This window comes from Rhinolophus sinicus, linkage group LG18 (genome assembly GCF_036562045.2).
Source record: "Rhinolophus sinicus isolate RSC01 linkage group LG18, ASM3656204v1, whole genome shotgun sequence".
Taxonomy (NCBI): Eukaryota; Metazoa; Chordata; class Mammalia; order Chiroptera; family Rhinolophidae; genus Rhinolophus; species Rhinolophus sinicus.
Genome location: NC_133767.1, coordinates 17,230,252 through 17,244,660, shown reverse-complemented (window position 1 = coordinate 17,244,660; position 14,409 = coordinate 17,230,252). Strand labels below are relative to the sequence as shown.

The 14,409-nt window shown below is 52.6% G+C and overlaps 1 protein-coding gene across 4 annotated transcripts; it reads left to right on the top strand.

Moving 5' to 3' along the window:
* The first annotated feature begins 1,333 nt into the window (after positions 1 to 1,333).
* CD19 (CD19 molecule) lies at positions 1,334 to 10,889 on the top strand. 4 transcript variants are annotated; one of them, XM_019754770.2, is made up of 17 exons: positions 1,334 to 1,470; positions 4,426 to 4,591; positions 4,956 to 5,128; positions 5,367 to 5,630; positions 5,958 to 6,161; positions 6,300 to 6,593; positions 7,635 to 7,742; positions 8,013 to 8,061; positions 8,382 to 8,470; positions 8,883 to 8,993; positions 9,116 to 9,220; positions 9,303 to 9,371; positions 9,476 to 9,535; positions 9,659 to 9,715; positions 10,252 to 10,344; positions 10,443 to 10,544; positions 10,710 to 10,889. In XM_019754770.2, exons 2-16 carry the CDS (start codon positions 4,587 to 4,589, stop codon positions 10,532 to 10,534), a joined length of 1,773 nt encoding a protein of 590 aa, XP_019610329.2. In that variant the 5' UTR covers positions 1,334 to 1,470; positions 4,426 to 4,586; the 3' UTR covers positions 10,535 to 10,544; positions 10,710 to 10,889. The 4 variants fall into 4 exon arrangements, with proteins under 4 accessions (XP_019610329.2, XP_019610330.2, XP_074179000.1 ...); XM_019754771.2 differs by having other exon boundaries at positions 10,696 to 10,889; XM_074322898.1 differs by lacking the exon at positions 1,334 to 1,470 and adding an exon at positions 3,442 to 3,569.
* Positions 10,890 to 14,409: the final 3,520 nt, after the last annotated feature.

Genomic DNA, 14,409 nt, shown 5'->3' with positions numbered 1-14,409 from the left:
GCTGGAGCCTGGCTCACATTACAAAGAAATGTGGCCCGGCCTCCCTGCACCTCCGCCCTCGTGGAGCATCCCTGGGGACAGGGCTGGGTTGGCTCCTATTTTCTGGGCGCCCGAGTCCCCACCCCCACTTTGATATTCAACTTGTCATCGCTTCCTGCTAATCCCCCTCCCCCTCCCAATGCCTCTCAAATCCCTCCTCCCTGCGCCACTGTTCTAGGTCAAGCTCGTTATCTGTGACCTCTCCCTCCAACAGTCAACCTGACATCTCCCCTTGGATCATGTCAGGCAACTCAAATTAAGTCCAGAGCCTGGATTCCCCTTCTCTCAAACTTGTTTCTCCCTCTGTAAAGAGCCTTGAAGTCCTGTAAACTCTACCTCCAAGGACTGTTCCAGAATGCATCCCTTTAGCGCTAAAACCCAGCCTCAGCCCCCCATCTCGTCTCTCCTAATTGTTCCGCCTGTATGACCTTTTGGCCTCTTGAGTTAATTTTCAAAGCAACTAGAGTAATCTTTGTAAAACATGGATCGCGTCTCATCCCTGCTTAAAATGCAGCTCAATCCAAATTGAAAATGGGCCAAGGGCGCGAGCAGACATTTCACTGATGTCACAGATGACAGATATGCACATGAAAAGATGCTCAACATCATTAGCCATTAGGGAAATGCAAATTAAAACCACAGGGAGATGGCACTACACACCTACCAGGATGGCTAAAATAAAAAAGTGGTAATACCAAGAACTGGTGAGTGTAAACTGAGTTTCTCATATGAGGGCGGATGTCGCCTCCAGCATGAGAAGAGCAGTGGGAAGCGAGAAGGGCTGCAGGAGGTTAAGAAAGACAGTAGACAAGAGTAGAGTGCAAGAGCCCCAATTACTACATACAAGGAAGTAAAGTGATTTTTCCATGGTCCACGAGTCACGTGCCTGACTGGCTGTTCTTCCCGAAAGCCCCCAGCGTGCTCCAACACGTACTGTGCCTTCACACACGCATAACCCCAGGGGATGCAATTACTGTACTGAAACCATCAGATAAGAGAACCTGACCAATATTATTCCATCGGTTCCCAGCTTTCCGGGACACTCCCCCAAGGAAGCTTTACTGTCATTCCATCGGGTCTCAGCTTTCTAGACACGTCATGTGATGTCATGGGGAAGGCGTGGGGAACAGACGGTTCGGCAGCTGTAAGGCAACAGGCGGACAATTAAGATCGCGAACTCATCCTGGAAAAAGTGCTGCTTACCTCATTGCTGAATATCACTACGGTCACCTTCAAAGGACTCCCCTTGGGAAGCTATGCACCGACGCCAGCACCTAGTCCATCTTTCAAAGCAATTCTGGAACTCTTCTTCTGGAATGGCCATCAGAGCTGTCATATTACCCTTGATGTCCTGGATGTCATCAAAATGTCTTCCTTTCAATATTTCCTTTATCTTCAAGTAAAGAAAGAAGTCATTGGGGGCCAGATCAGGTGAGTAGGGAGAGTGTCCCAATACAGTTATTTGTTTACTGGCTAAAAACTCCCTCACAGACAGTGCCGTGTGAGCTGGTGCATTGTCGTGATGCAAGAGCCATGAATTGTTGGCAAAAAGTTCAGGTCATCTTAACTTTTTTTTTTTCAAATTGGGGAAGAGGAAGAGGATTTTATTGGGGAACAGTGTGTACTTCCAGGCCTTTTATTCAAGTTGTTGTCCTTTCAGTCTTAGTTGTGGAGGGCGCAGCTCAGCTCCAGGTCCAGTTGCCTTTGCTAGTTGCAGGGGGCGCTGCCCACCATCCCTTGCAGGAGTTGAACCGGCAACCTTGTGGTTGAGAGGATGCGCTCCAACCAACTGAGCCATCTGGGAGCTCAGCAGCAGGTCAGCTCAAGGTGCCGTGTTCAACCTTAGTTGCAGGGGGAGCCCACCATCCCTTGTGGGACTTGAAGAATTGAACCGGCAACCTTGTGGTTGAGAGCCCACTGGCCCATGTGGAATCGAACTGGCAGCCTTCGGAGTTAGGAGCATGGAGCTCTAACTGCCTGAGCCACTGGGCCGGCCCAGGTCATCTTAACTTTTGCATGCAGTCTTTTCAGCACTTCCAAATAGTAAACTTGGTTCACTGTATAGTTGGTACAAATTTGTAATGAATAATCCCTCTGATATCAAGAGGTTAGCAACATTGTTGCAATAAATTCTGGAACTTGATTGTCAGACCTCATATATTCCTGATGGGAATGTAAAATGGTTTAGATACTCTGGAAAGGAGTATGACGGTCTCTAACAGAACTAAACATGACCTTACTTGAACACACCAAGCCTTTCCCCATCTCAGGTCTCAGCTCAGAAGTCACCTCCTCAGTGAGATCTTCCCTGACCACCCTGTGGAAAGTAGACATCCCCCATCATCTGTCCACCATTAGATTACATCAGGGACTTCTCATCTGAAATTGTTCATTGGTTCACTTGTTTATTACCTGTCCCCCTTTACCCTTCTGTGGCCCCAAAACTTGAATCAAAGCTCTGTGAGATCAGGAACTTTGTCTTTCTTGTGCCCTGCTGTTTCCCTAGGACCTAGGACAGTGCCTGAAAAATAAACATAGTAGTAAGTAAACATCCGGTGAATGAATGAAAGAATGAATGAATGAACACTTACCTTACTGATCTCTCTGGCCTCCCTCCAATTCCTCCTCCACACTGCAGCCAGGGGGAGTTTTAAAAAGCGCAGATCTTGCCTCGTCAATGTCTGGCTCATAAGTCCCCAGTAGCTTACAGCTTCCTGTCCTCGAGACTCCCTGTGTATGTGGCAGGGTTTCTTGGAAAGGGGGTGAAATGACGACTATAAATAAGGCTCCAGTCAACTATCAGGCTTGGGTTTTACCCTGAGGCCCTGGGAGCCATGGGCGACTGCAGAGCAGGGGAAGCACAAGATTAATATTAATACCAAGGACACTCTCTCTTTGTGGAGTGCAGGTGGGAAGCAAAAGAGGTAGAAGACAGCCCGCGAAAGAGGCTGTTGAAATGGTTCTGGTTTGCTAAGGGAAGAGTCCACAATGAGTAAATTGAATCTAGAAATATGTGTGGACTACCCTTAGTAACACTGCATGGGGAGACGAGAAAAGAAAGTTTTCTTCTACTCTTCCTAATTTCCTTTCTTTATACAACAAAACTTCTTATGCACCCACTAGATGTCTGTGAACAAGCCAGTAAAGATCCCTGTTGTCACAGAGGAAACCCTCAGGGACAGGAGGCAGATGAGAAGACTAACAAACAAGCATAATTTGGGATTGGGGCAAATGCCGGGAAGGAAACAGGGTCTCTGAAGGTGTTAACACTTCAACTGAGACCTGAGTGATGAGAAGCAGCTGCGCCAGATGCGGAGGTGAGGGGGCGGGGCGAGGGGCGGGGCGAGGGCGGGGCGAGGAGCGGAGTGGTGGAGGTTTGACGTGAGAAGCGTGGCCGCCACATCCTCTCTCAGGTCTGTGGAGGTCATGGTTTGGAGCGTTTCTTTTAGGCAGGTGAAAAACTACTGAACTATTCTAAGCAGGGGACTCATCTGCTCTCGCAAGAAGACTCTGCCCCCATGAGGCAGCTGGTAAGCTAAAAAAACGGGATTGAAGAGATGCTGTTGAGTGAAAGGCAAAAAGGACAAAAAAGTCCTGACACCTCATCCTCTCCATTCCCCAATGCCCCACTCTTCCCCCTACGAGCCACCCCAACCCGACCGACGGGAAGTGGGGGCCTGCCAGCTGGAGGGTCCCCTGGGGTTTGCCTGAGGCAAACAGGAAGTCACAGCCCAGTGAGGCGGCCCTGGGAACCGGCGACTGAGAAAGCAGGTCTCCTGGGTCCCTGGACCCTTTCCCTGAGTGACTTCAGCAGTGAAAGACAGAGATACACATACACATACAGGGCGAGGGAGGGTGCACAGAAAAAGAACAGAAAAAGATGAGCAGCAGGAGGAGGAGGAGAAGGAGGGAGAGAGATGGAGGGCAGAACAGATTTAGGAGTCAAGACTCCTGGGCTCTGATGCTCGTTATACCACCGGCTCAATGTGTGAACTGGGGGCAGCACGCCGCCCTTCTGGGGGCCTCCATTTCCCCATTTCTAAATGGGTTCCTTCCTGGGGAAGAACTGGGAGAGAAAGGGGGATTAATCACCAGTGGTTTCTCAGCTCCCCTGCACAGAGGAGCTCCAGGGGCAGTGGGGCTCGGGCTCTCAGCCATTAATTGAGGGCCTACTATGTGCTGAGTGCTGGGCTAAAGCTGCCGAACATATATGGTCCTGTTTAATCTTCACAAATATTTTTATTTAATTTTTTTTTTAAGGAGGGCGCAGCTCACAGTGGCCCATGAGGGGATCGAACCAGCAACCTTGGTACTACCAGGACCACAGTCTAACCAACTGAGCTAACCAGCCTCCCACATTTTTGATAGTACTGTTATTATCTCCAGTTTTCAGAGACAGGAACGAAGGCTTAGAGAGATGAAGAAATCTGGCCAAGGAAGTGGTCAAGGTGGAGAATTCAAATTCAGGTCTGCGAGGTCCCAAAGGATCTGTGATCGGCTCGCTGTGTGGACGTGGAAGGTGGCCCAAGAAATGGTGGAATGAATGAATGAGGTGTGTGTGCAAAGGGAAATGGATTTCGAGCCTGAGGTGGAAGGAGGGAGGAGTGGAAGGAGGGAGCCCCTAAGACTAGATCCACTCAATCAATACATATTTACTGGGACCACAATGTGCATTGCACATACAGGGGTGAACACGGCAGTCTCTGCTGCAGCGAAGGGGCTTATTCTTGTGGGGGGACGGGAAGTGAGCAAACAGACACAAATAAGATCATTTCATTGGTGGTCATTGCTGGGAGGAAAATAAAACTGTAGCAGGGAGGAGGGGGGTTTTGTGGGTGTGGAGGGGTGCATGGAGAAGGGGGCCTGAGGCATGACCACCCCTTCCTTCCTGGGGGACTGCCCGCCCGCCCCCGCAGATGCCCATGGTTCAGTGCCCACCGGGCCTCTGTCTGCCCCAGCATCCCCTGCGCGGCCAAGCTGGGTGCCTCGGGGAGTCTGGCCACCATGCCACCTCCTCTCCTGTTCTTCCTTCTCTTCCTTACCCCCGTGGGAGTCAGGCTCCAGAAATCACAGCTGGTAGAGGCTAAAGGTATGTCCACGGGGCACAGATAGAAGGAGTCGGGGCTAGAAACCCGGGTTCTGGCTAGGTACTCTTGGCCACGTAACTTACACTCCATTCTCTTAATTGTAAATTCAGGGAGGGATAGGAAGGATTCTGAGGGCTCCTCCACTCCCAGTTGGTGGGGTCTGAGGTCGTTGGGTTTATCACCCAGGGGGAGGAGTGAAGGGGGCTGGGGGCTCCTCTCTCTCCCTCTCTCTCTCCACAGAGGGAAGCAGTGCTGTGCTGCCGTGCCTCAAGCGGTCCTCAGATGTTCCTCCCGATCAGCAGGCCTTGTACGAGGCGTGCCACTCAGAACGCTTGATACAGCTGAGTGGAGGGCTGCCAGGCCTGGGCATCCAGGTGGGGCCCCTGGGCATCCTGGTCATCTCCAACGTCTCTGACCAGATGGGGGGCTTCTACCTGTGCCAACAGGGGTCCCCTTCTCAGCAGGCCTGGCAGCCTGGCTGGACAGTCAGCGTGAATGGCAGCGGTGAGGTCCCGGGGGGGGCAGGGAGGGCTGGATGAGAAGAGGGAGGCCCACCATGGATGGAGGAGGTCTGGCTGCTAAATGGATCTGGAGGGAGGGAGTGGAGGGTCTGTGGATCAAGCCGGGAGCCAGATGTAGGTGGCCCCTAAAAACGGTGGCTTTGTGACTTCCACGCTGGGCAGCTTTGTGTCTCTGTCAGTTTCATCTTTCTCTGAGACGGTGTTTCTCTGCCTCTCTCTGGGTCTGTTTCTATTTATCTGTTTTGCTGGGTCTCTGTATTTCTCTGCCTCTCCTGGATGTCTCTGTATCTGGTTCTGGGTCTCTTCCCAGGGGAGCTGTTCCAGTGGAAGGCTTCAGACCTAGATGACTCAGGTTGTGACCTGGAGAATAGGTCCTCAGAGGACCACAGGCTCTCTTCTGGTCACCCCACCAGCTCCCAGCTGTATATGCGGGCCAAAGACCACCCTAAGATCTGGGAGACAGACCCTGCATGTGCCCCACCTAAGAGCAGTTCAAACCAGAGCCTCAACCAAGGTAAGGTGCTGGGGAAATGCCAAGAAGTTGAGGGGTGGAGGTACCCAGAGATGCGGGATGGTCATTTGGAACTGGGGGTTTGCAGGGGAGGAGACCCCAAGGCCTACACTTTCCTAGCCTTGGCTTTCCCTGCCCCAGACCTCACCGTGGAACCTGGCGCCACACTCTGTCTGCCCTGTTGGTTGCCCCCTGCCTCCGTGGCCAGCGGCCCCGTCTCCTGGATCCACATGCACCCCAAGAAGCCTAATATTTCATTGCTGAGCCTAAACCTGAGTGAGGATGCCTCAGTCAGAGAAATGTGGGTCCTCGGCACCCTCCAGGGAGGGGCTGTTCTGTGGCTGCCCCAGGCCACAGAGCGAGATGCTGGCACCTATTATTGTTACCATGGCAACATGACCATCGAGATGCAGCTGAAGGTCACTATCCAGTCAGGTAAGGTGTCTCTCAACTGCGGGGCTTGTGTGTGAAGCTGTTGGGAAGAACTGGAAGCCAGTCAACCTTGGCTGCCCTTGGCCAGTACCAGCCTCAGCCCAAACCCCAACCACTACACGGAACACTGACCCACCGCTTTCCTCTTGGCTTCCAAAGACACGACTTTTCTGGGTCTTCTCCTACCCCTGGTTGCTCCTTCCCGTCGGCTTTGCTAGTCTCCCTTCCTCACTCCCTCTCAGCACTGGAGCCCTGAGCCCTCTCCTTCTCCCTTCTGCACTCTCTCATCCTTATCTACACACTCTCCCTATTCGTCCTCCGTTACTCCCTGGGCTCCTTGGGCCACCACGCCTTGGTGACTGGCTCTAGGCTCCATACCCTGGCCCTAGGCTCCACACCTGGAATTGCCATTTGATGTCCCATGGACACTGCAGGCTCAACGTATACAAAAATCAAATGCCACATCTTCCCCAAGCGTAGGCTTCTGGGTGGCCCTGTGTAAGTAAAGGACACCACCCACCACCTGCCCACGTGCCCAAGCCAGGACCCTGGGCATTCTTCCCTGGCCTCACCCCATCCGTCAGACCCGTCACAGTGTTCTGCCATTGTCTCCCTCACACAATCCTACCATGCTCCCCTAGCCACAATTCTCAAACTCAACCTCAACTTTCACTTCCAATGTATCTCAGAACCTGGCTGCCTCCCCCTCCAACCGTATGAATGCTGACTCTGCTCTTGACTTTGACCATGGCTGCCCTTAGCTGCAAGCTGACCATCATGCTCCCCTGCATCCTAACACTTCCTCTGACTATAGTCACGCTTTGCTCACGGTTTGCTTAATAGACACTGCTCCAGGCCCTATGCCGGGCTCTGGGACCCAGTCCCTGTCCTCACATGGAGGGAGGACAGCCCTCCTTGTAGTTTGGGACTTTAAGGATCTGTGTCTTGCCCCTGTCCCCACATTTACAGCCCTTTGAGGTCTTGAGGTTGGGAGGTAAGATGCCAGCCCTGGCCCTTGTCTCACAGCTCCTTTCCCGCCAACAGTACAGCGATGGCTGCTGGAGACTGGTGGCTGGAGAGTCCCTATTGCAACTTTACTTTATCTGATCTTCTGCATGGGTTCCCTGGCGGGCTTTCTTTATCTTAGAAAAGGTGAGTCACGTTCTCCAGCCGGTCTGCGAAACCGTACCCCATCTCCCTCAGGAGAGCCCACAACCATCTCTCTCCTCCCAAACCGCCCCCACAAACTTCAGTCCCCTTTGCACTACCCCTCACTCCTCTAAACGCCCTCTGAACTAGCCTAGCCCCTTGGAACGTGAACTTCCCATCTCCTCCATTGGCCCAAGTGACCTCCCCAGCACCCCCAAATCCTCACCTGGCCAAGCAGCCTCTCCTCTGATCACTGCCCTTAACTCTCACCAGCCCTGATTCGGAGGAGGAAAAGAAAGCGAATGACTGATCCCGCCAGAAGGTAAGGAATGATTCAGGTGCCCCCTCAGTCTCCGACTCCTGAGCTTTCACTTTATGCTTTGCACTTACTGTCCCCTCCGTGTCTTTTCTCCATCTCTGTGGTTGAAATAGTCCCCAACCTTCAAAGCCCACTTCCAAAGCTACCTCTTCTGTGATGACCCCCTTGGCGTGATCCCAGACCCCTCTGAAGGCTGTCCCAGGACAGAGGAGCTAATTCAAGTGACCACATTTTCATCTCTGAGGGTCTGGCCTGAATCTCGAGGACATCTCCCAGTCCCCTCCAGGCCTGGCCTCACAGTGCAATTCCCCTTCTTCCACCAGGTTCTTCAAAGTGACGCCTCCCCCGGGAAGCGGGGCCCACAACCAGTACGGAAACGTGCTCTCCCTTTCCACGCCCACCACTGGCACGGGTAGGAGGCCCCGCCCGCTCTCTGACCCAGTGCTAGAGCCCCACCCATTCTTCCCAGCCCCGCAATCTCGGGAGTTCCAAGCCTTCCAGAGTTCGGAGCTCCGCCTTCAGAAAAGAGCCCGCCCCGGGGTGCGGAGTCCCGCCCAGATTTGAGCCCCGCCTCTAGGACCAAGGCCCGCCCCCCAGGACTCGGGACCCGAAGTCCGGTCCGGAGAGCAGAACCTCACGTGAGAGCTTGAGGCCACGCCCCTAGGTTTAGATGCCGACCCCTCAGCGCGAGGCCGGAGGCCTAGACCCGGGAGGCCCCCGGTGCCTCCTGAAGCATCTCTTCCCGCCGTCCAGCCACGCAGACCCTAAACCCTGATCACCCGCATCTCTTCTCACTCGCCCCACGACAACGCTCCTCTTGCCAGGACGCTCCCTGCGGTGGGCTGCAAGCCTGGGAGCCGCCGTCTCCTACGGAAACCCGCACAGCGACGTCCAGGAGGCTGGAGCCGCTGGGTCCCGGAGCCCGACGGGAGCAGGTAGTGGGGGAGGGGTCGTTACTCTTATGGGGGGTGTTGGAGTGGCCCGTGGCAGGAATCGTGGACCGGGGCCTGGAGGAGGGAGGCCGTGACTCGGGCCCCACCCCTACCCCCAACTCCAGGCCCAGAAGAAGAAGAAGGGGAGGCCTACGAGGAGCCCGACAGTGAGGAGGGCTCCGAGTTCTACGAGAACGACTCCAACCTCGGGCAGGACCAGCTCTCCCAGGGTAAGGCTGCCTCCCCCACGCCTCTCCCACCTTCGCAGTGGGGGATGTGGACCCTCGCTGGACCCCTCTCCCTCTCCCCCAGATGGCAGCGGCTATGAGAACCCTGACGAGGGGGCTTTGGGTCCTGAGGATGAAGACTCCTTCTCCAATGGTAATTTGGGGTTCTTGTGGGGCCTCAGAGATTTGAGAGGACCCACAGGGCTGTGGAGCCACCACAGGGCAGGGGTGGCCCCTGGAGTTCTCGTTTTTCTGCAGCATCTGAATCATATGAGAATGAGGATGAAGAGCTGGCCCAGCCAGTTGCCAGGACAAAAGGTGTGTGTGTGTGTGTGTGTGTGTGTGTGTGTGTAAGGTACATTCCTGAGGGGGTGATGGTAGTGGTGGTGGGGCGTGACCTGGAGGCCAGGAGAAAGCGTGACATCCCTCTTCCTCTTCCAGACTTCCTCAGCCCCCATGGGACAGCCTGGGACCCCAACCAGGAGGCAACCTCCCTTGGTGAGAAATGCTTGGGCCCTGCCAACCATGTGCAGATTGGGTTGACCTGGCCTCATCTCTAACTCCAGGCAGAACCTTGATCTTGACTCTGACCCAAAAGCCAAACCCTTTAGAATTGACTCTTACCTCTAACCTCAACTCCTACCCCAACCCTAATCCCTACCCCATCCCTAACTGTGAACGTCAGCTCTGATCCCAATCCAGTTCCAGCCTGGACTTGAACCCCCACGTCACCCCAGCCTCAGTGCAGACCTCAGTTTTGACCCCAGCCTCCTCATGACTCTGACTCCTTCCAATTCTGTTCTTGACCCTTATTCTGACCATGACCATAATCGAACCCATACTTGACCAAGCCTCCAATGAACAGGGACGCGAATCCTTGCTGACCTTCATCACTCCTTCCTAGTACAACACGGGTCAAGCTTTCCACCTCCCTCTGCCCCTCAGTCTCCCTCCGTATCTTAGGCGGCACTTCCCTTCCATAAGCCCCCAGCATGGCTCCCAGGCCTCCAACTCTCCATCCCCTGCTCACGCAGGGTCCCAGTCTTATGAGGATATGAGAGGGATCCTGTATGCTGCCCCCCAGCTTCGCTCCCTGCGTGTCCAGCCTGGACCCAGTCATGAGGAAGGTGGGTGCATCTACGGCTGTGCCCTGTTGTCTGAGGCTGACCCCTCCCAGTCGACTTCCAGCTGTATGTACATTTCACTCCTTCCTGGTCCTAACCAGATGCAGGTTCTTATGAGAACATGGACAATCCCAATGAGCCAGAACCAGCGTGGGGAGGAGGGGCCCATAAGGGGACCTGGAGCTCCCGGTGATTCCGTTCAGGTGAGCTGGGAACTGCCATCTGAGGAAGGGGGAGAAGGAGGGAGGTAAACAGGCGTGGCAGTGGGATTCTGGTGCTCAGGGAGGGAGCGGGGAAAGGACAGCCAAGGCCTCGTGGGCAGGGAGGGGGCTCCTAGACCCCTCCCCATTACAGCTTTTCCTATGTAGCCTGGGCCTCCTGAGGCTCCTGAGAGCCACACCTGACTCTGAAATCTGGGGACTCCACGCAGACTGTCAACCTCTGGAGCCACGTTGCTCAGGAATGTGTGTATCTGTGTGTGTTTGTGTCTACAAGTGAAACTCCAGTCCCCTTTGCGCTGCCCAAATAAACTCCATGAACTCTTCCAATCCTGTGATGGAGTGCCCTTGTGTGGGAGGGAAAGGGATGGTGAGGCTGGGTGAACTCGCGTTGTCTCTGGAATCCAGTAGAGGATGGAGAGTTGCATCCCTCCTGTGGCTTGTCCTGCCCCCATCTGCCCCACTTGCCTGCCATTCCCACCAGCCAGTTATTCAATCATTGTTCATTCAGTTGTGTACTGGGTGCCCAGGGAAGAGGAAGCAATCCAGGGATTGGCAGTCACCACTGACATTTATTGAACATCTACTATGTTCTAACATTCATCAACTCATTTAATCTTTAAAATAACCTCACAAGGTTAGTGTGCACTTATGTGCCAGGATTGTATCAAAGCATTTTATGTATTTTGCGTATATGTTATGTATATGTGTGATTCTGTATCTTAGCTCATTTTATCTTCACAAACATCCCTATTTCATAGATGAGGAGATGAGGCAAAGAAGCTGAATAACATGCCCAAGCCTTGCCTGGATAGCAAGTGTGGGGGTCCAAACTTGAACTCTTGCAGTCTAGTTCTAGCGTCTGTCCTCAATATTGACGTACTCCCGTCCTACGTGCAATTCTGCAGAGGGGACCAATGTCAGAGAGGCCACAGAACACATCTAAGGCCACATAACTAGCACGTCACAGAGCTGGATCTGAAGCCAGAAATCTGGCTTCTAGGTACTACGCCTACTTCTGATAGAAACCATGACCACAAAGACTTTCAGAGCTAAAAGTCCTGACATGTTATGTAGCAAGTTGCCCCACGCCCAAATTCTTGTCTCAGGCAACAGTGGAATCACTCACTGATATTCCTGCTGGCTTCTGCCTGCTTTCCCTGTCCCCAGATTCCCCAGCTCAGTGCTCTTCTGAAACCCAGGGCTGGCATCTGAAACCCAGTCCGGCTTCTTTTTGAGAGGTGTCAGTGTCTCTGCGAGACTGACAGGACTTTGTCAGTATCTACTTTTTATTTCTAGCCTTCCTTTTCTTACTGTACCAGTTCTTTCTTCCTAATGTCCTGTTTTTGTTTTAGAGACTATTCCTTCTTTATCTCTGAAACTGGAGAGCTTACTTTATCTGGGTTAACACCATTAGGTGCCAGGCGTTCTAAGTGCTTCACAGGTAACATCTCATTTTAGCTTCACAGCAGCCTTCTGAGGAAGGTACACTGCAATTATCTTACAGCTGAGAAGACTGACGCACAGAGAAATTAAATACTTCAATTGCTAACTGACCTCAGGCAACCTACTCAAACTCAGTGACCCTCAGTTTCCCCAATTACAAAACAGCACTGGGGAAGAGGCATAATGTGGTTACTATTTGTACAGTGCGGTAAATTCCCCTATGGCATGTCATCATGTAAAATTTCTTTGAATTTTTTTTTTGGTTTCTCCTGCCTGCAAGAGTCCAAAGGAATCCCCTGGGCCCCACTGCCAGCCCCTGGGGCCAGCTTGCTTTGGCTTCTGCCCCAGTCTTACAGGCTACCCAGGTTCCTGACCATTTTATTCATGAGTTTCTCAGAGCAGGTTTTTACACCCGAGGTTTCCAAGTTCATACTTTGTTCATACTTTGGTGGTCCTTGGGATTCTGATTTCCTGCCGTGGCTTTTCCCATCCACTGCGTGTTGGGTGGCTTGCTTCCGTACTGCAGCCCAGGGCCTGTGGATGGATGGATGTTTTTCTCTGTCATCTGTGCCCAGAAGAGGCAGCCTTTTCTCAGCTCCCACCTTTGTGCAGTGCACTCAGGTTCAGCTCTCTGCTGTTCCCAGGGCTTTCACCTCGACCTCTGTCCCCAGATGGATGTTAAAACTCCAGCCCTAGGGATCCCAGCATCCCCATGGGCTGCTTGATTTTGGCCCTCTCTCACTGTGGTGGCTTTGATTTCCTTTGTTATTTTTGGCATCAGGAAGATTGTGTCTTGCTTTTGAACTGGACTATCTTTAAAAGAAAGAAAGCAGTAGTTGTATACCAAGGAGTTTTTGTAATGTAAGGAGTTATGTGTAATCTCCAGCATTTCCTTGGGCTTCCACCTTGAACACAGTCTCCATGGCAAAAATAAAACTAAAATAAAACAATCAAAATCCCAGGTCTAGCTTAGCATTCTTACCCTGCAGCTAAAATAAGCTCTCCATTTTGCCATAATCCCCACCCTTCCCTATTACCTTTCATCCAGCTGCGTTCGTGTAGGTTTCCTGCCTGTGCCTGATGCATTTGAGTATGACTCCTGGTGAAAATATCCTGCCTTCTAGAGGGTGAATCGATGCCTGGGTCTTCTTGGTGCCCCTGGTACCCAGACAGGGGATGCAAATATCAGGAGCTCAGAAAATGAGTGGGGAAGGAGGAGTGAATGAAGGTGTATGGAAAGTCATGACATCAGGGTGCAGAGGAGGGAGAAACTCCTGAGGGCCCTGCCACCCCGGGAAGTCTTGGGAGAAATTGAGGAACAGAGGTGTGCCCACCCCAGCCCAGCGTTCTGGAATCATATTAGCTAGGTTTGAATCCCCATTCCAGTTGAGTGATTCAAGCTGTCTGTGCTGTAGTTTCCTGGTCTGTAAAATAGGGAGTCTTCAGTGAGATAGAAAGCACATGACAGTTGGCCTAGTAAGCCCTCAAGGATTACCCATTATTATTTGGCATTTATTAAAGGCCTACTGTGTGCCAGGAGCCAGAGGACACTGAGACCATGTGGAGCTTCTCAACTTCCCACACTGAGCTGGATTTTGACAGGGGCTGGACCACTTGCAGCTCTTGAATACGCTGTAGGAAGAAGGAGACTTGGGGGGTGTTTCAGTCCACGCCCTGCTTCCCTAGTTTGCCCTGGCCTCCCAGGTGGGGCTCAAGACTGACAAGGGCTTTTGGTGCAGTCTCTATGCATCTAGCCTGGCTACCAAGAATGGCTGAAGGCTTCCTGGGGCTGGGCACCCCTTAGTGCTCCCTCTGCCAGAGCCTAAGAGCCTTTGTTCCCTGGGAAACAGCCCCACCCTCTGCGGGTGTGTGTGTGTGTGTGTGTGTGTGTGTGTGTGTCTGTGTGTGTGTGTCTGTGTGTGTGTGTCTGTGTGCCTTCACTCTTCGCCTAGGCAAGTCTACCTGGAGGACAGAGTTCGGGTACATGTGTCAGAGATATCAGTGTGGCAGAGAAGGGGGATGAGATGGGATGTGGGTGGTGGTCTAGACGCTATACCAAATGGATGGATGTGTGAAGTACAAGTTATGTGAACATTCTGTGTGTGCGAGGCAGGTGGTATGGAATGTATGTTTGTGGGTGTTGGTGAACTGTGGTGTGGGATGTATGGTGTGAGGTGTCAGGGTCATGCAGTTGGAGGTGATATGGGAGATGTGAGTGTTGAAGGGGTGTGTGTGCTGTGTGTGTGCTTGTGCAGGAGTTGTGACTAAGGTGTGTGGAGGATATGTAGCCTCTAAGGTGAGCGATGTTGGTGGGTGTTGGGGAAATATAATGAGAAAAAATGCTCTCCCAACCCACAGAGGTAGTAGAGACAGAAAACATTTTTTTTCTTTTTTATTAAATAAG

Excerpts from the sequence above, each read along its gene's own strand:
- CD19 (XM_019754770.2), top strand. Across the intron at positions 8,994-9,115 it reads CCGGAGCCCGACGGGAGCAG|GCCCAGAAGAAGAAGAAGGG; the intron begins GTAGTGGGGGAG and ends CCCCAACTCCAG. Across the intron at positions 9,716-10,251 it reads CCAGGAGGCAACCTCCCTTG|GGTCCCAGTCTTATGAGGAT; the intron begins GTGAGAAATGCT and ends CTGCTCACGCAG.